General features: G+C 45.8%; 1 protein-coding gene across 2 annotated transcripts in view; it reads left to right on the top strand.

The window, feature by feature from the left end:
- CUL1 (cullin 1) overlaps nt 1–19,602 on the top strand; it is a 166,936-nt gene extending 147,334 nt beyond the window's left edge. For both annotated transcript variants that reach the window (XM_075315159.1, XM_075315158.1), the window contains exons 21-22: nt 14,267–14,380; nt 16,581–19,602. In XM_075315159.1, coding sequence (XP_075171274.1) covers nt 14,267–14,380; nt 16,581–16,661 — 195 coding nt within the window. In that variant the 3' untranslated portion in view covers nt 16,662–19,602. The remainder of the gene's footprint in view (nt 1–14,266; nt 14,381–16,580) is intronic.
- The last annotated feature ends 686 nt before the right edge of the window (nt 19,603–20,288 follow it).

Raw genomic sequence — 20,288 nt, forward strand, 5'->3', positions numbered from 1 at the left:
GGAAATGCAAGTTTTACACAAACGTTTCCAAATTTTCATCTATCTGATCTTCTCCTCCTGCTCTACAACATTTGCTTGCAGAAGAGAGTCCACTATTAACATGACAGGCTCCCTTTAACCCCTCAACACAATATCCTGTACATATGTATGTGATTGTGGGGATGGTGACATGTAGGGGGGCTCTTTCAGTTACTGGCTTTCTTACATAAATCTGTCTAACAGCCACAGTTGCAGATAAGCTGCAGCACAACTCTAACCCATTTAAACGCTGCTGACAATCTCTGACAGCGGTATTTAAATGGAACACACCATGCTGCTTGCTCTTACCGACTCCGTGGCACCAGTAGGTTATTATGGCAGCCAGGGGCCTGCTGAAGGCCTTCATCGCTGCCATCTTGGTACTCTGAAGCGCAGCTATATGCTGAAGGTCAAAGGATACTATTCCTGTACTTGTCACAACAAGAAAAATGCTCGGGTTCCCAATTGACTTGCATTAGGTTCATTATTCATCAGGAATACTGGAATAGTACTTTGGGATTTGTTACGAATAATCCGAACACGAGTAGTTACTTTTCGCCCATCAATACAAATCACCCTCTCCCATCCCCCTCCCTTCACCTTATTGAAAAAGGGGAAAAAAAACTTATTTGATATTGCCATGTTCATAAGTCTTGTCTATCAAATGTAAAATTTACCCGATCAGTTAAAGAAAATAATCAAACCACCAGAAATGTTTTGGGGGGGGGTTTTTTGGGTCACTTCACTTTTCTTTAAAATAAAACAAGCCCCCACCCAGCTGATGGAAAGTCCAAAAGTTTTATTACAATTTTTTTTTTTTCTCTCTCTCCACTCAGATATCAAATGTGTGTGTATGTATGTATGTATGTATGTATGTATGTATGTATGTATGTATATAGTGTGCATGTATGTATGTATATGTGGCACCACTGAGTACTGCACCCATGCTGGGGGCAGTGCAATACAGGTAATACAGAAGGCTGACCGAGATGTGACTACACAGGCGCATAGTAATCAGATCTCACACATGTACCTTCGGGAGGACTCCTGAGAGCTTCCAGGAGGGGGCGTGGCCTCCATGTCCACTCAAGGGGTGGACAACAGGCGACAGGTCCCAGGTCCCAAACGGGCAACAGGTCCCAGTGCAGAGATAGATCCAGCTTTCTTCTGCCAAACCTGCCTGAGGGGGCACTTCAAACCCCCAAGATGACACCACAGAGTCCGCAGCCACGTAGCAAAGTCAGGGCCCATAGTTCACAGGAGGCAAGCAGCCGGAGTGACCTAGTCCAGGCTACAAGCAAACTGGCCAAAACGAGGGGAGCAGTAAATTACCTGGGTGACCCCCATAAGGACTGCAAGTCGGGGTCATCACAAACAGAAGGGCTAAGGAAGGCGAGTCAATAGCCACCCTCACAAGTTAGCCTGAAGGACGCCTGGTTCCAGCCTGGTTCATCCCAGCTACGCCCGGGTTACTCACCCTGCCATCAACAGTGAGTAAAATCCCTGAAAGACATTCTGCTTGTGTTGTTATTCTGCGCCTTGTGGTTCCACACACCTACACAGGGCCCTGGGGCTTGCGTCACTCTCAGGAGGCTATTACAACTGACTGCACCCACCATCAGCCCCAGGCATCCCTTAGTCTGCAGTGGCGGTCCCCATTGACCGCAATTCTGAGAGTGGCGTCACGACAATCCCAAGAAGGTTCCCTACCTGTGACAAGAACCGTCCCATCACATGGTGGCCCTAAAGGTAATGCACCGCTACACCGCACCTGTGGGGCTTCACATTCTGGCGTCACGAACACGATAAGGACTAGACCTGTTAAGACAGGTGACCATGTGCCTAAGCAGTCCGCTTAAAAAGTTTGAAGCGCCGCCATATTGCCACCATGAAAAGCGCGCTGAAAAACAGAAGCCCGCGCTGGAAGAAGTTACTGCCCACGAAGCGTTGTGGCTACCCATAGATCCCCTGCAGCGTCCTGACCTTGTGAGAGGAAAGTTCTGACCCTGAACGCTGGGAATGCTCTGGAGAAGTAAAAAGACACTTAAGCTGCAAGAAGAAGTCACAAGCCTGCTGCTGTTGAGAGAAGATCAGGAGAGCAGCGATGACGCAGAGAAGATGGCGTTCACACGCAGCGATCCAGAGATGGGCTCCGCTGCCTGGTGGAACTGGGAGCTGGACCAGTGGTGTGAGAGGCTGGAGGCGAAGATGCTGCATCAGATCCGGGAAGCACGCACAGAACTCAGCGAGATGGCTGGAATCGCTCGGGCCCATGAGAAGTGGACGGCGAGGCAAGCGACATGCGGAGCAGCGACCGCCCGAACACCGGAGATGCTGCTGAGGGGTGAGTCATCTAATGCCCCTGCCAGCGCGAGTGCCCTGACCCCCGCTGTCATGCCCGCTGTCCCTGGAGAGACGCCCGGCGCGGCGACGCTGATCCAGGCCGCAGCCACGCCTGGCTCTGCCCACCAAGATCCCGCCGCAGCAGCGACGTCAATCCATACCGCAGAAGCAACGTCCATCCCCACCGCAGAAGCGACGCCGATCCAGGCCGCAGCCACGCCAGGTGCGGCCCGCCAAGATCCCGCCGCAGGAGTGACTCCCATCTACGCCGCAACAGCGATGCCCGGCCCGTCCAGCTCAGGACACAGCAGCGATGCCACGCTCGGCCAAGCAAGATCCCGCCGCAGCTGCGACGTTAATCCACGCCGCAGGAGTGACGCTGACCCAGGCCGCCGCCATGCTAGGCCCGGCCCGCCAAGAACTGGTCACAACAGCGACTCTTATCCAGGCCGCCATGACAGGCGCGACCCGCAAAGACCAGGCCGCCACTATGAAGGGTGCGGCCCGCCAAGACAAGACTGTACAATTATCTACCCCGGCATGCAAGGCCAGAGCAGACACCGCTCCCCAGCCCAAGGAAGTGGACCCCCCCTTCTTTACTGGGAGAGGACCCCGAATACTGGAGGCTGAAGGCCGATCTGGAGGCTCACTTCCCAAAGGAGATGGTGGACCGGTATCTGCTCCCTCCACATACCCACTGGAAGACTCCTGCAACATCCACGCTAAAGAGTCCACCACCCTGGCCTGCTGACCAAAATCCGTCCCCAGCGCTGCCGCCAGAGGAGTGCTCAGAAGAACTAAGGGGGAGGGGAGGCCAGGAAGCTAAGGAACTGACCCAAGAGCCAGAAATGCTGCTGTATTCCCGCTGGGATGAAGAGAGCCCAACAGCCTCAGAAGAAGAACCTTTGGCCCCAAGCATGTATATAACCTGGGAGCCTGCAGTCACCAAGAAGTCCATATAAAGTAAAGAAGTAAGAAGTACAGCAGTTTGGAAAGTTTGCAACGTTAATGTTCAAGCATGTGCAAACATGAACTAATGTGAGAAATTGCCACTTTGCACCAGGCTTTGTGCACTTTAAAATACGAACCATAGGCTATGAACTGGCTATAGCCACAAACTCTTGCAGTGTATATAGTTACCCCAGAGGTACAACCACTACCAGAGCCAGCCTGTTTAGGGGCCTGGCTCGCCTGCAACCAGGGAGCACGCCTGTTTATGGTTCCTGGATCGCCTGCAACCAGGGAGCACGCCTGTTTATGGGGCCTGGCTCGCCTGCAACCAGGGAGCACGCCTGTTAATGGGGCCTGGCTCGCCTGCAACCAGAGAGCACGCCTGTTTATGGGGCCTGGCTCGCCTGCAACCAGAGAGCACGCCTGTTTATGGGGCCTGGCTCGCCTGCAACCAGGGAGCACGCCTGTTTATGGGGCCTGGCTCTCCACCACAAAGCGGGTACCTGGTAAGCACCAACTGTGGAGGCCGCCTCTACATCCTGCCAGAAGAGGCTGATGGCGCGGCTCCACCAGGCCAGGTATACCCTGAAACCACCAGACCACGAAAGCCGCCTCTACATCCTGCCAGAAGTGGCTGAAGGCGCGGCCAACGGGAGAGGAAGATTGGAGGAAAGGTCTGGGGAAGCGGATGGCCCAGACCTGGTTGCCAAAAGGACCGGTGACCTGCCTCCTGAGAGGGTTTTGGGTGGGTTAATGGACTTGTGGGTGGAGGGTGGTGATGTATGGTACCTGGTGGTTTTATAATGTTTTTACAATGTTTTACTGTTTTATGCATTTTAAATGTTGTCTTGCAGCCCGAGGATGTGCTGGTGATAACTAAGGGGGAATGTGGCGCCCCTGACCTGGTCAGGCACCACTGAGTACTGCACCCATGCTGGGTGCAGTGCAATACAGGTAATCCAGAAGGCTGACCGAGGTGTGTCTACACAGGCGCATAGTAATCAGATCTCACACATGTACCTTTGGGAGGACTCCTGAGAGCTTCCAGGAGGGGGCGTGGCCTCCATGTCCACTCAAGGGGTGTGGTAGAGAGCCTGGTTGCTAGGTGGCGTAGGCAGGCACAGTGGGGAAAGGAAGTAAAGAGGAGTGAGGAGTCAGTCAGTGAAGAAGTGTCAAGGGAGGAGGGAGTTAGTGAGAAGACAGCGGAGAGAGCAGATGTGCAGGTCCCATGAGTGAGCCGGTTAGTGCGCAGCTCAGGGAGAGCAGAAGCAGACCCTGGAGTTGTTGCAGTCTAACAGCGTACGCGCAGTGACTACTGACGAGGGAGACCGGTCACCTGGTAGTGCCATCCGAAATCCACCCAAAGCTAGAGAGAGCAACGGGGTGGTAAAGTAAGGGGACTGCCAGGGAGTAACCAGGCCCAAACGGGCAACAGGTCCCAGTGCAGAGAGAGATCCAGCTTTCTTCTGCCAAACCTGCCTGAGGGGGCACTTCAAAACCCCAAGACGACACCACAGAGTCCGCAGCCACGTAGCAAAGTGAGGGCCCATAGTTCACAGGAGGCAAGCAGCCGGAGTGACCTGGTCCAGGCTACAAGCAAACGGGCCAAAACGAGGGGAGCAGTAACTTCCCTGGGTGACCCCCATACGGACTGCAAGTCGGGGTCATCACAAACAGAAGGGCTAAGGAAGGCGAGTCAGTAGCCACCCTAACAAGTTAGCCTGAAGGACGCCTGATTCCAGCCTGGTTCATCCCAGTTACGCCCGGGTTACTCACCCTGCCATCAACAGTGAGTAAAATCCCTGAAAGACATTCTGCTTGTGTTTGTTATTCTGCGCCTTGTGGTTCCACACACCTACACAGGGCCCTGGGGCTTGCGTCACTCTCAGGAGGCTATTACAACTGACTGCACCCACCATCAGCTCCAGGCATCCCTTAATCTGCAGTGGCGGTCCCCATTGACCGCAATTCTGAGAGTGGCGTCACGACAATCCCAAGAAGGTTCCCTACCTGTGACCAGAACCGTCCCATTACGTGGCGTCCCTAAAGGTAATGCACCGCTACACCGCACCTGTGGGGCTTCACGTGTGTACGTGTGTGTGTGTGTGTGTGTGTGTGTGTGTGTGTGTGTGTGTATATATGTGTGTAGTATGTATGTATGTATGTATGTATGTATATATGTGTGTAGTATGTATGTATGTATGTGTGTATATATATATATATATATATATATATATATATATATAATATATATATATATATATATAATATATATATATATATATATATATATATATATATATATATATATATATATATATATATACTGTATGTGTGTATATACTGTATTTTTTGGACTATAAGACACTTTTTTCCCCCAAGTGTTGGGGGGGGAAAATGGGGGGGTGCGTCTTATGGTCTGAATGTGGCTGCAGGGAATGAGGGTGCTGAGGTGGAGCGGGTCATCGGGGCCACGAGCAGGCTGTAGCAGCGCCTGCCGTGAACACGTGGGCCCGCTCATTTCATATGCACGCCCATCCTCCCGCCCATCATCGCTCAGCGCTGACAGGTGGGCGGGATGATGGGCGGGGGGTGCGCGCATAATTAACAGCCGGCTCGCATGATCACCCCTGGCAACTACAGTCTGGAGTGATCATGTGCGGCTGCATTCACTGCCCCCCATGCATCATTATCAGCGCGGGGTGCAGTGAATCAGTGTACTCACCAATCACCGTGTGTGGAGCCGTCCCCCTGCAGCATCGCGATGTCTTCCAGTCTGTGCCGGTCAGCTGATCTGTGTGATAAATGGTGATGGCTCCACTCAGCGGCGCTGCAGCTGAGACAGAGAGGAAGATGATCGGTGCTGCAGGGAGTGAGGAAAGGTGAGTATAAACGTTTATATTTTTTTTTTTTTCTGTGCCATAGTATACAGGCCATATACCAGGATGGGGGTATATTATGAGCAGGATGGGGGTTATATGAGCAGTATGGAATATATATGAGCAGGATGGATCAGGGTTATATGAGTAGGATGGGGGTATACTATGAGCAGGATGAGGGTATATTATGAGCAGGATGGGGGGTATATTAGGAGCAGGATGGGGTTATATGAGCAGGATGGGGGGTATATTATGAGCATGATGGGGTTATATGAGCAGGATGGATGGGGTTATATGAGCAGGATGGATGGGGTTATATGAGCAGGATGGATGGGGTTATATGAGCCGGATGGATGGGGTTATATGAGCAGGATGGATGGGGTTATATGAGCAGGATGGATGGGGTTATATGAGCAGGATGGATGGGGTATATTATGAGCAGGATGGGGGGTATATTATGAGCAGGATGGGGGGTATATTATGAGCTGGATGGGGGGTATATTATGAGCTGGATGGGGGGTATATTATGAGCTGGATGGGGGGTATATTATGAGCTGGATGGGGTTATATGAGCAGGATGGGGGGTATATTAGTATGATGGGGTTATATGAGCAGGATGGATGGGGTTATATGAGCAGGATGGATGGGGTTATATGAGCAGGATGGGGGCTATATGAGCAGGATGGGGGCTATATGAGCAGGATGGGGGCTATATGAGCATGATGGATGGGGTTATATGAGCATGATGGATGGGGTTATATGAGCAAGATGGGGTTATATGAGCAGGATGGGGTTATATGAGCAGGATGGGGTTATATGAGCAGGATGGGGGTATATTATGAGCAGGATGGGGGTGTATTATGAGCAGGATGGGGGTATATTATGAGCAGGATGGGGGGTATATTATGAGCAGGATGGGGGGTATATTATGAGCAGGATGGGGGGTATATTATGAGCAGTATGGGATATATGAGCAGGATGGATGGGGTAATATTATGAGCAGTATGGGATATATGAGCAGGATGGATGGGGTTATATGAGCAGGATGGATGGGGTTATATGAGCAGGATGGGGGTATATTATGAGCAGGATGGGGGTATATTATGAGCAGGATGGGGGTATACTATGAGCAGGATGGATGGGGTTATATGAGCAGGATGGATGGGGTTATATGAGCAGGATGAATGAGGTATATGAGCAGGATGGATGGGGTATATGAGCAGGATGGATGGGGTATATGAGCAGGATGGATGGGGTTATATTATGAGCAGTATGGGATATATGAGCAGGATGGATGGGGTTATATGAGCAGGATGGATGGGGTTATATGAGCAGGATGGATGGGGTATATTATGAGCAGGATGGGGGTATATTATGAGCAGGATAGGGGTATATTATGAGCAGGATGGGGGTATATTATGAGCAGGATGGGGTTATATGAGCAGGATGGGGTTATATGAGCAGGATGGGGGGTATATTATGAGCAGGATGGGGGTATATTATGAGCAGGATGGGGGCTATATGAGCAGGATGGGGGCTATATGAGCAGGATGGGGGCTATATGAGCAGGATGGGGGCTATATGAGCAGGATGGATGGGGTTATATGAGCAAGATGGGGTTATATGAGCAGGATGGATGGGGTTATATGAGCAGGATGGGGGTATATTATGAGCAGGATGGGGGTTATATGAGCAGGATGGATGGGGTTATATGAGCAGGATGGGGGTATACTATGAGCAGGATGGGGGTATATTATGAGCAGGATAGGGGTATATTATGAGCAGGATAGGGGTATATTGTGAGCAGGATGGATGGGGGTATATTATGAGCAGGATGGATGGGGGTATATTATGAGCAGGATGGGGGTATATTATGAGCAGGATGGGGGGTATATTATGAGCAGGATGGGGGTATATTATGAGCAGGATGGGGGTATATTATGAGCAGGATGGGGGGTATATTATGAGCAGGATGGGGGGTATATTATGAGCAGGATGGGGGGTATATTATGAGCAGGATGGGGGGTATATTATGAGCAGGATGGGATATATGAGCAGGATGGATGGGGTATATGAGCAGGATGGCTGGGGTATATGAGCAGGATGGATGGGGTTATATTATGAGCAGTATGGGATATATGAGCAGGATAGATGGGGTTATATGAGCAGGATGGATGGGGTTATATTATGAGCAGGATGGATGGGGGTATATTATGAGCAGGATGGATGGGGGTATATTATGAGCAGGATGGATGGGGGTATATTATGAGCAGGATGGATGGGGTATATTATGAGCAGGATGGATGGGGGTATATTATGAGCAGGATGGGGTTATATGAGCAGGATGGGGGTATATTATGAGCATAATGGGGTTATATGAGCAGGATGGGGGTATATTATGAGCAGGATGGGGGTATATTATGAGCAGGATGGGGTTATATGAGCAGGATGGGGGTATATTATGAGCAGGATGGCGGTTATATGAGCAGGATGGATGGGGTTATATGAGCAGGATGGGGGTATACTATGAGCAGGATGTGGGTATACTATGAGCATGATGGGGTTATATGAGCAGGATGGGGGTATATTATGAGCAGGATGGGTTATATGAGCAGGATGGATGGGGGGTATATTATGAGCAGGATGGGGGTATATTATGAGCAGGATGGATGGGGGGTATATTATGAGCAGGATGGGGTTATATGAGCAGGATGGGGTTATATGAGCAGGATGGGGGTATATTATGAGCATGATTGGGTTATATGAGCAGGATGGATGGGGTTATATGAGCAGGATGGGGGTATACTATGAGCAGGATGAGGGTATACTATGAGCATGATGGGGTTATATGAGCAGGATGAGGGTATATTATGAGCAGGATGAGGGTATATTATGAGCAGGATGAGGGTATATTATGAGCAGGATGAGGGTATATTATGAGCAGGATGAGGGTATATTATGAGCAGGATGAGGGTATATTATGAGCAGGATGGGGGTATATTATGAGCAGGATGGGGGTATATTATGAGCAGGATGGGGGTATATTATGAGCAGGATGGGGGTATATTATGAGCAGGATGGGGGGTATATGAGCAGGATGGGGTTATATGAGCAGGATGGGGGTTATATGAGCAGAATGGGGGTTATATGAGCAGGATGGGGGTTATATGAGCAGGATGGGGGTTATATGAGCAGGATGGGGGTTATATGAGCAGGATGGGGGTTATATGAGCAGGATGGGGGTTATATGAGCAGGATGGGGGTTATATGAGCAGGATGGGGGTTATATGAGCAGGATGGGGGTTATATGAGCAGGATGGGGGTTATATGAGCAGGATGGGGGTATACTATGAGCAGGATGAGGGTATATTATGAGCAGGATGGGGGGTATATTATGAGCATGATGGGGTTATATGAGCATGATGGGGTTATATGAGCAGGATGGATGGGGGTTATATGAGCAGGATGGGGGTTATATGAGCAGGATGAGGGTATATTATGAGCAGGATGGGGGGTATATTATGAGCATGATGGGGTTATATGAGCATGATGGGGTTATATGAGCAGGATGGATGGGGGTTATATGAGCAGGATGGGGGTATACTATGAGCAGGATGAGGGTATACTATGAGCAGGATGGGGGTATATTATGAGCATGATGGGGGTATATTATGAGCAGGATGGGGGTATATTATGAGCAGGATGGGGGTATATTATGAGCAGGATGGGGGTATATTATGAGCAGGATGGGGGTATATTATGAGCAGGATGGGGGTATATGAGCAGGATGGATGGGGTTATATGAGCAGGATGGATGGGGTTATATGAGCAGGATGGATGGGGTTATATGAGCAGGATGGATGGGGTTATATGAGCAGGATCGATGGGGTATATGAGCAGGATGGATGGGGTTATATTATGAGCAGTATGGGATATATGAGCAGGATGGATGGGGTTATATGAGCAGGATGGATGGGGTTATATGAGCAGGATGGGGGTATATTATGAGCAGGATGGGGGTATATTATGAGCAGGATAGGGGTATATTATGAGCAGGATAGGGGTATATTGTGAGCAGGATGGATGGGGGTATATTATGAGCAGGATGGATGGGGGTATATTATGAGCAGGATGGGGGTATATTATGAGCAGGATGGGGTTATATGAGCAGGATGGGGGGTATATTATGAGCAGGATGGGGGTATATTATGAGCAGGATGGGGGTATATTATGAGCAGGATGGGGGTATATTATGAGCAGGATGGGGGGTATATTATGAGCAGGATGGGGGGTATATTATGAGCAGGATGGGGGGTATATTATGAGCAGTATGGGATATATGAGCAGGATGGATGGGGTATATGAGCAGGATGGCTGGGGTATATGAGCAGGATGGATGGGGTTATATTATGAGCAGTATGGGATATATGAGCAGGATAGATGGGGTTATATGAGCAGGATGGATGGGGTTATATTATGAGCAGGATGGATGGGGGTATATTATGAGCAGGATGGGGGGTATATTATGAGCAGGATGGGGGGTATATTATGAGCAGGATGGGGGTATATTATGAGCAGGATGGGGGTATATTATGAGCAGGATGGGGTTATATGAGCAGGATGGATGGGGTTATATGAGCAGGATGGGGGTATATTATGAGCAGGATGGCGGTTATATGAGCAGGATGGATGGGGTTATATGAGCAGGATGGGGGTATACTATGAGCATGATGGGGTTATATGAGCAGGATGGGGGTATATTATGAGCAGGATGGGATATATGAGCAGGATGGATGGGGTTATATGAGCAGGATGGATGGGGGGTATATTATGAGCAGGTTGGGGGTATATTATGAGCAGGATGGATGGGGGGTATATTATGAGCAGGATGGGGTTATATGAGCAGGATGGGGTTATATGAGCAGGATGGGGGTATATTATGAGCATGATTGGGTTATATGAGCAGGATGGATGGGGTTATATGAGCAGGATGGGGGTTATATGAGCAGGATGGGGGTATACTATGAGCAGGATGAGGGTATACTATGAGCATGATGGGGTTATATGAGCAGGATGAGGGTATATTATGAGCAGGATGAGGGTATATTATGAGCAGGATGAGGGTATATTATGAGCAGGATGAGGGTATATTATGAGCAGGATGAGGGTATATTATGAGCAGGATGGGGGTATATTATGAGCAGGATGGGGGTATATTATGAGCAGGATGGGGGTATATTATGAGCAGGATGGGGGTATATTATGAGCAGGATGGGGGTATATTATGAGCAGGATGGGGGGTATATGAGCAGGATGGGGTTATATGAGCAGGATGGGGGTTTTATGAGCAGAATGGGGGTTATATGAGCATGATGGGGTTATATGAGCATGATGGGGTTATATGAGCAGGATGGATGGGGGTTATATGAGCAGGATGGGGGTATACTATGAGCAGGATGAGGGTATACTATGAGCAGGATGGGGGTATATTATGAGCATGATGGGGTTATATGAGCAGGATGGGGGTATATTATGAGCAGGATGGGGGTATATTATGAGCAGGATGGGGGTATATTATGAGCAGGATGGGGGTATATTATGAGCAGGATGGGGGTATATGAGCAGGATGGATGGGGTTATATGAGCAGGATGGATGGGGTTATATGAGCAGGATGGATGGGGTTATATGAGCAGGATGGATGGGGTTATATGAGCAGGATGGATGGGGTTATATGAGCAGGATGGATGGGGTTATATGAGCAGGATCGATGGGGTATATGAGCAGGATCGATGGGGTATATGAGCAGGATGGATGGGGTTATATTATGAGCAGTATGGGATATATGAGCAGGATGGATGGGGTTATATGAGCAGGATGGATGGGGTTATATGAGCAGGATGGGGGTATATTATGAGCAGGATGGGGGTATATTATAAGCAGGATGGGGGGTATATTATGAGCAGTATGGGATATATGAGCAGGATGGATGGGGTATATGAGCAGGATGGATGGGGTATATTATGAGCAGTATGGGATATATGAGCAGGATGGGATATATGAGCAGGATGGGATATATGAGCAGGATGGATGGGGTATATGAGCAGGATGGATGGGGTATATGAGCAGGATGGGATATATGAGCAGGATGGATGGGGTTATATGAGCAGGATGGATGGGGTTATATGAGCAGGATAGGGGTATATTATGAGCAGGATAGGGGTATATTATGAGCAGGATAGGGGTATATTATGAGCAGGATGGATGGGGGTATATTATGAGCAGGATGGATGGTGGTATATTATGAGCAGGATGAATGGGGGTATATTATGAGCAGGATGGATGGGGGTATATTATGAGCAGGATGGGGGGGTATATTATGAGCAGGATGGATGGGGGTATATTATGAGCAGGATGGATGGGGGTATATTATGAGCAGGATGGGGGTATATTATGAGCAGGATGGGGGGTATATTATGAGCAGGATGGGGGGTATATTATGAGCAGGATGAGGGTATATTATGAGCAGGATGGGGGGTATATTATGAGCAGGATGGGGGTATATTATGAGCAGGATGGGGGTATATTATGAGCAGGATGGGGGTATATTATGAGCAGGATGGGGGTATATTATGAGCAGGATGGGGGGTATATTATGAGCAGGATGGGGGGTATATTATGAGCAGTATGGGGTATATGAGCAGGATGGATGGGGTATATGAGCAGGATGGATGGGGTATATGAGCAGGATGGATGGGGTTATATTATGAGCAGTATGGGATATATGAGCAGGATGGATGGGGTTATATGAGCAGGATGGGGGTATATTATAAGCAGGATAGGGGTATATTATGAGCAGGATGGGGGGTATATTATGAGCAGGATGGATGGGGGGTATATTATGAGCAGGATGGATGGGGGTATATTATGAGCAGGATGGATGGGGGGTATATTATGAGCAGGATGGGGGTATATTATGAGCAGGATGGGGTTATATGAGCAGGATGGGGGTATATTATGAGCAGGATGGGGGTATATTATGAGCATGATGGGGTTATATGAGCAGGATGGGGGTATATTCTGAGCACGATGGGGGTATATTATGAGCAGGATGGGGGTATATTATGAGCAGGATGGGGTTATATGAGCAGGATGGGGGTATATTATGAGCAGGATGGGGGTATATTATGAGCATGATGGGGTTATATGAGCAGGATGGGGGTATATTCTGAGCAGGATGGGGGTATATTCTGAGCAGGATGGGGGTATATTATGAGCAGGATGGGGGTATATTATGAGCAGGATCATATACAAGGTAGGAGGATCATTACCAGGATGTGGGGTACCTTAGTTAGAGAATTTGGGGCCATTACCCCCATAACAATGTCAGCAGCAGATCCTCGACCCATAACAATGTGTCATGACCACATTTTTTTGGTTAAAATTCCATTTGCCGATTTCCCTCCTCTATTACACACAAGCTGTGTGTATGTATGTATGTATGTATGTATATATATATATATATATATATATATATATATATATATATATATATATATATATATATATATATATATATATATATATATATATATATATATATATATATAATATATAATTTTTATTAAGTATTTGACTGAGAGGTGTTAGCCACTTTTTTTTTTTTTTTTTTTTTTTGGGAGGTTGGCTGTGTTTAGCATAGACCATCAATATCTGATAGGTGGTGTACTACACCCAGCACCCTTCATCAGCTGTTACCTATGGTGGTCAGACGTTTTTGGATGTAGCCAGAACACAGCAGATATTTCAAAATTATAGTGTTCGGGTAGTGCAGATCCTGAATGCGGAATGGGTTTGCTGTTTTAGCCACTATAATTTTGGTGAAATTGTTGCCGTCTGGCAACATCCAAGAACTTCTGACCAACATGGTACCAAGTGTTTCGCACTCACCAGTCAGATATTGATAGTTTATCCGAAGGATAAGCGGTCAGTAAAAAAGTAGTGGCAAACCTCTAACGCTGGTATCTTTAGAAAGTTCCAAGTTTTCATTTGCCTTGTCTTTTGTGTTTTGATATAGGCTGCCATTGTAAGAATCATGAAGATGAGGAAGGTCTTAAAACACCAGCAGCTTCTTGGAGAAGTTTTGACCCAGTTATCCTCAAGATTTAAACCGCGTGTTCCCGTTATTAAAGTGAGTTGGGTGTAATGACCAGTTTTCACTAGGAATATTGGGGATTTTACACAGAGTACAACTTTTACTTAAGCAGAAATCCTTATTAGCGGTCCTTTTGTTCTGTCAGATGAATGGTGACATACAGGTTTCAGAAATACGTAGTGCTGTTATTACTACTGAGAATTTGTGTAAAATTGTATCAGTTATATACACCGCATGACTTGTATACACTATGAAGAAAAGTATTGGTGCACGATTCTTAATCTCGTCGTTGCCTTAGGTGTATAAAATCAATCCCCTAGTTACGCAGTCAGTCTGCTTTTCTAACCAGTTGTGAAATGACAGGAAATTTTTTAAGAGCTCACTGAATTTGAGCAAAGTGCTGTAATAGCATGTCACTGTTGGAACAATTCAGTGCATGTAACGTTTTTCAATCTAAATATTCCACGATCATCTATACATGATGATACAGTTGAAACAGAAATTTACATACACAATCTAAAGAGACACATACGCATGTTTTTATCACTTCTGACATGAAACAGATTAAACCTTTTCCCACTTTAGGTTAATTAAGAACCAAGATTCTTTATATTTGCCAAATGTCAGAATAACGAGAGAGAGAATATTTTAAGGCATTTTTATTACTTTTTGCAAAGTCAAAAGTTTTACATACACTGAGTACTATGCCTTTAAACAATATGGGACAGCCCATATGATGATGTCATGTCTCTTGGAAGCTTCTGATACGAGTTAGAGACACACCTGTGGATGTCTTTTAATGCACACCTGAAACACACTGCTTCTTTGTGTAGCATCATGGGAAAGTCAAAAGAAATTAGCCCAGGTCTCAGGAAGAGAATTGTGGACTTGTACAAGGTTGGTTCATCCTTGGGTACAATTTCTAGATACTGCTCAGGAAGGAGACCAAGATGAACGTGCTTAGGTCAGACATGTGCATATAAACTCAAGCCAAAGCTGGAGGAGTTTAGGATCTCAAGATTTAAAGTTATAAAGTAGGGTCACCGAGTGCTGAAGTACATGAAGCATAAATGTTGCCAACACTCTACTGATTCTGGCATTCACAGCAAAACTGTGTTAAGAGCTGCATGACGTGGGTTTCCATGGGTGAGCAGCTGCATGTAGGCCTAACATCACCAAGCACACGTCGGACGGGGTGGTGTAAAGCACACTGTTACCAGACTTTGAAGCAATGGAAAAGGGTTATATTGAGTGACAAATCACACATCTGTCAGAAAGTGTAATGAATGAGTCTAGGTTTGGTTAATTCCAAGAGGATGTTACTTGCCTGACTGCACTGTGCCTACTATAAGCTTGGATGCGTAAAATTTTATCTGGAAGTGTGTACCTCTTAATAAACCTGGCACACGTTACTGTAATGTCTGTTATTGGCGTATACATTTTAGATTAGTGTAGCTTTCAACCACAATTAAGAATCTAATATCCACATAAGACAAAATATAAATTGACTTAAGATTCGCTATTTATCAGGTCTTTAGTGTTGGTGCTATTGACGCTTTTACTTAAATACAGTTCTACAGATGGTCACTTCCGATGTGGGCTTTAACCAGTGCCAGATTGGATCTGAATTCAGCCCTTGCGTTTATAAGCACACAGGCCAATACTGTTTCTCTAAATCTACTTCCCATGATGGTTGGGGGAGGTGGATGTATATTACAAATATGACCCTGCTCCCATGCTGAGCACCCCTTACTGCAGTCTCTGGCCTAGCACATTAAGCCAGAGGCGGCTTGTGGCGTACCAGAGTAAGTAGCAGTGCAGGGAGCCGGTGGCTCTCTGCTCCGCTACAGGTAATTGCATCCTTGTCCTCTGTACACGTATACTGTGGTGTTGTGGGCCGCTCCAGCGTACTGCCGGACTGGCCCATGTGCAATTGCCAGGTTACCAATCCAGCCCTGCAGCTTCAACTGAAATGTTATCTAATCTTTGCTTTGGTTGAAGAAAATAATTGTAAAACACACTGGCTGCCACATTAGGAAAATGAACAAAGGTACAAAGTAGTCCCTGTATTGTCATCTGTAAATATAATAAATATAATCCTGAACACTGCCACCTTGTGGTGATCTGTATTGTAGGGCATTTATTTGTGATTGCAAAGATCAGCAGAAATCCACAAAATAATGTCTTTTTTAACGTCAGGTGTAGCTTTTGACTTTTCTTTTTTCTTGTTCCACAGAAATGCATTGACATCCTAATTGAGAAGGAATATCTAGAGCGTGTGGATGGCGAAAAGGACACATACAGTTATCTGGCTTGAATGAAAAGAGAAAATTTTATACATATATTTAGAAATTGCCTGATTGGTTAAATGTCATTGTGTGACACTCTGCAGATAGTTGTGTGATGGAAAGAATGGTGACGCAGGAACTTCATAGGAGCTGATATGCTGCCACCTGGTCCAACACTTTTTAATCACACAGGAATCAAAAAGGATGCCCTACCGCCAGCCACGGGACTGACACCGTTTCAAGCATGTAAATATGAATATATGGACACCAGTGCGCTTTAATTTAAGAACTGAGGGTAGCCTGTACCCAAACAGAACAGATGTTTGCATGCTACCACTCCTATCTTTTTAAATCAGTACATCTTGGCTGAACGAGCAACAATGTCAATGGAACTAGACTCTAGTTATATTGGCAGCACAATGAGAATGAATGGACCTAATGTAATCTGCTATGAAATACCATTTGTATAGTGTGTTTAATTTTTTTATGTGTGTATGAATAAAACCGATGAAATATACAAAATATTTGTCAGCTTTGGTTGGACTGACAAGACCGGGGGCTTAAGAAGATTTTCGCTTTTGATTAGTCAAAGACCACTTTTTTTTTTTCTCATCAATTAATTAGCCAAGCCAGACCCCTTTTCCCCTTGTGCCTGAGACAGACAGGCTTAAATAATGAACAGTGCAAAACGACCAGTGCCCATACACCTCACCAACATGGGGATGGGCGAGAAGTCTAAATGCGGAAATAAAGCTCCTGCGTGGTTTCTGCTTTAACCTCTCTGCGCCATGTGACAAAGCTGACATCTGTGACCTAATCACCAATTGCTGCTGTTAACCATTTATATGTGGCTCTCAAAGCTTACGGTTGCCAGTGCCTGCGCGTACTGGCTACCATCAGCCCTCTGCGATGTAATCACGGGACACCAATTGGTTACCATACTGACCACGCTGCCATGAGTTTTTAAAATATATAGGTTTATATCAACTTTTTATTCCCCTATTAAAGGGGTTCTCCCAGAAATGTGAATAAATTAAATAAAATACTTTTTAATCCCTTCACGTCCTTTGACATAGCTATACGTCATGGTCAGGAATTAGTTCACACCCAATGACATTGTGACGTCATAGCGATCAAATGGGCACAACTGTGCCCGCACGATTGCTGCCAGAAGCTCTGTGTAAGGGATAGCCAAGCGCTGGCTTTTTAGTCTCCTAAATGTTGCAATCAAGCGATCACAGCATTTAGAAGGTTAGGAGAGGGACATGGGCTACTTCTCCCATTCCCGCTGCGATGAACTTTTGTTTTTTGGGGGGTTTTTGTTTTTTTTAACCCTTCTAACCTCCTAACAAAAAAATTATGCTGCTGTAAAGTAGACGTGGTAAATGTTATTAACTTTGTGTGGTATAACTATCTGGTTTAAGGGCATAAAAATTAAAAGTATTGTTAAATTTTAATATTTATTTTTTTTTTAAACCTTTTTATAGTTTTTAATAAATGCAAATCATATCTACCAAAATCTACCACAAATATGAAATACAATGTATCTCAAAACAGTCTTGGTCAATGGATATGTTCAAGCTTTCCAGTTATTACCATATAAAATAACACTGGTCACTGGTCAGAATTGTAAAAATTGGTCTGGTCGTGAAGGTGAAACCAAGCTTTGTTGTGAAGAGGTTAAAGGGGTTGTCCAAAGGAAAGTAATTTTCATCCTAAATCCCAATCTATTTAGTGCCATAATAGAGAATTTTTAATTCAAGTACAAAATTTATATCTTTCCCTAACAAAACTATTTAACTGCTTTTCTATATTTTTTTTTTTTTTTTTTTTCTTTCCCATACTTTTTGATTGTACTATTATAGAATTCCTAAATGAAGCATCATCAGGGGGCAGAGGTTGTGGTCACGACCTCATTTCCTGCCCCAAAACGAAGCGTCATCAGTGACTAAAGTTTCAGGGGCTGGGCTAGTTCCTGTGCGATGTGCACAATGATGGTGCTCTCTCTGTTGCCAGCAGTAACAAGTCGGCAGCACACGCGCTGTCTATGCACGGTGTCAGAATACCTGGAATGCAGAGAACCGCTCGGGCCCCACAAGTGACATCACTAGTGTTTGCACACCAGGTATTGGGACAACACAGTCTCCTACAGGCTCGTTACCGCTGATCTGAGCCGACAACTGTGTGCTGTCAGTTTGTATATCGCACAGCACGCAGGAGCTGTGTTAGCGACTGCAGCCTCTGTCCTCTGATGCTTCGTTTGAGTATCCCAGCATGCACTGGAATTCTCAAACATAGCATCCTCAAAAAATTAGGGAAAAAAAATAGAAAAACATTGTAGTTAGGGAATTTTGAATGCAAGTATATTAGAGAATGGTTTAGATTATGGCACTAAATAGGTGGTATTTACAATGAACATTACTTTGGCCTTCGGACCACCCCTTTAAGTATTAAACATATTTCTATATACTTTTTTGCTTAAAAAAAAAGAAAGTATGCTTTATCTAGTGTCCTCTATCCTATTGTAAAGATGGCAACTGCCATCTAGCAATGTGCAGCCCATCCTAGGACGGGCTGCATGAAGAGCACCATTGAGATGGCTGTATTCCCATCACGGCATTAAAACTTTTAGGCTGACTGAGAATGAACATCCATCTCAGTCAGCTAACAAAAAGTATTTATCTACTCCTCTCCGTCCAATGCGAGTTCTTGATGTCAGACATAAATCAGGCTAGAGCAGCGTCCTGTCAGTGTTCACGCAACCTATCTTACTATGAGTCCTCTGAAATCTAGGGCTTCACCGTGTTTTATTGCAGTTGCCATCTTTAAAATCTTGATAGCATGCACTTGATAAAGCATACCTTTCTGAAAAATAAAGGTATTAAGACAAACTATTTAAATGTATATTTATTTTAGAACAATTCTTGGAAACGCCATTTAAAAATTAAGAAATAAACATATTTGGTATCACTTTTGTGTAGATTTTGTATCGAAATCTAAAATTAATTAACCCATATGGTCATCTCTCACGAAATAGGAATGATAGTATATTGTATTATGATTGCATAGTAGACTAATAGCAATAATATCAGGTTTGCCCTTTCTTGAAGTTTAGATCATTTGTCTCCCTGTAGTACAGCTCTGATGTAATTATTAGAGATGAGCGAGGACCGTAATATTCGTAATCTCTATATATTCTTAACGAGTACGTTGTAATATGTGTATTTGTTCTGAATAGCAAGTACAATGTAAGTCAATGGGAAATGCGAGTAATTTTCTGCTGGACCCAACAAAGAGGTCTGGAGGCCAAGGAAAAGGCAGAAATGGTTAGGAATGTGATGAAACTGAATGGGGGAGAGCCTGGAGAATATGCTTGCATGCATTTCTGGCTCACATGTGGTTTCTGGAATCCCTTTAAGCCACACTGAAGACGTTCCATGTGGCTTCAGTCTATCAGTGCCCCTGCAGTGTATATCGCACTGCCCTGGCCAGCCCTGCACCCATTAATCCTTCGTGTTGAAAAGAACCGGTGACTCTGCCGCCAGCGATGTCTGAGGGTGATATTTTCATCAACTGATCTACAACGACCCTCTTGAAGGATTCCATTGTGCAACCCTTTGGTGACTCCAAAAGGAGAAAAATAAATTTATCCTTGT

Source organism: Anomaloglossus baeobatrachus, chromosome 6, assembly GCF_048569485.1.
Source record: "Anomaloglossus baeobatrachus isolate aAnoBae1 chromosome 6, aAnoBae1.hap1, whole genome shotgun sequence".
NCBI classification, from domain to species: Eukaryota; Metazoa; Chordata; class Amphibia; order Anura; family Aromobatidae; genus Anomaloglossus; species Anomaloglossus baeobatrachus.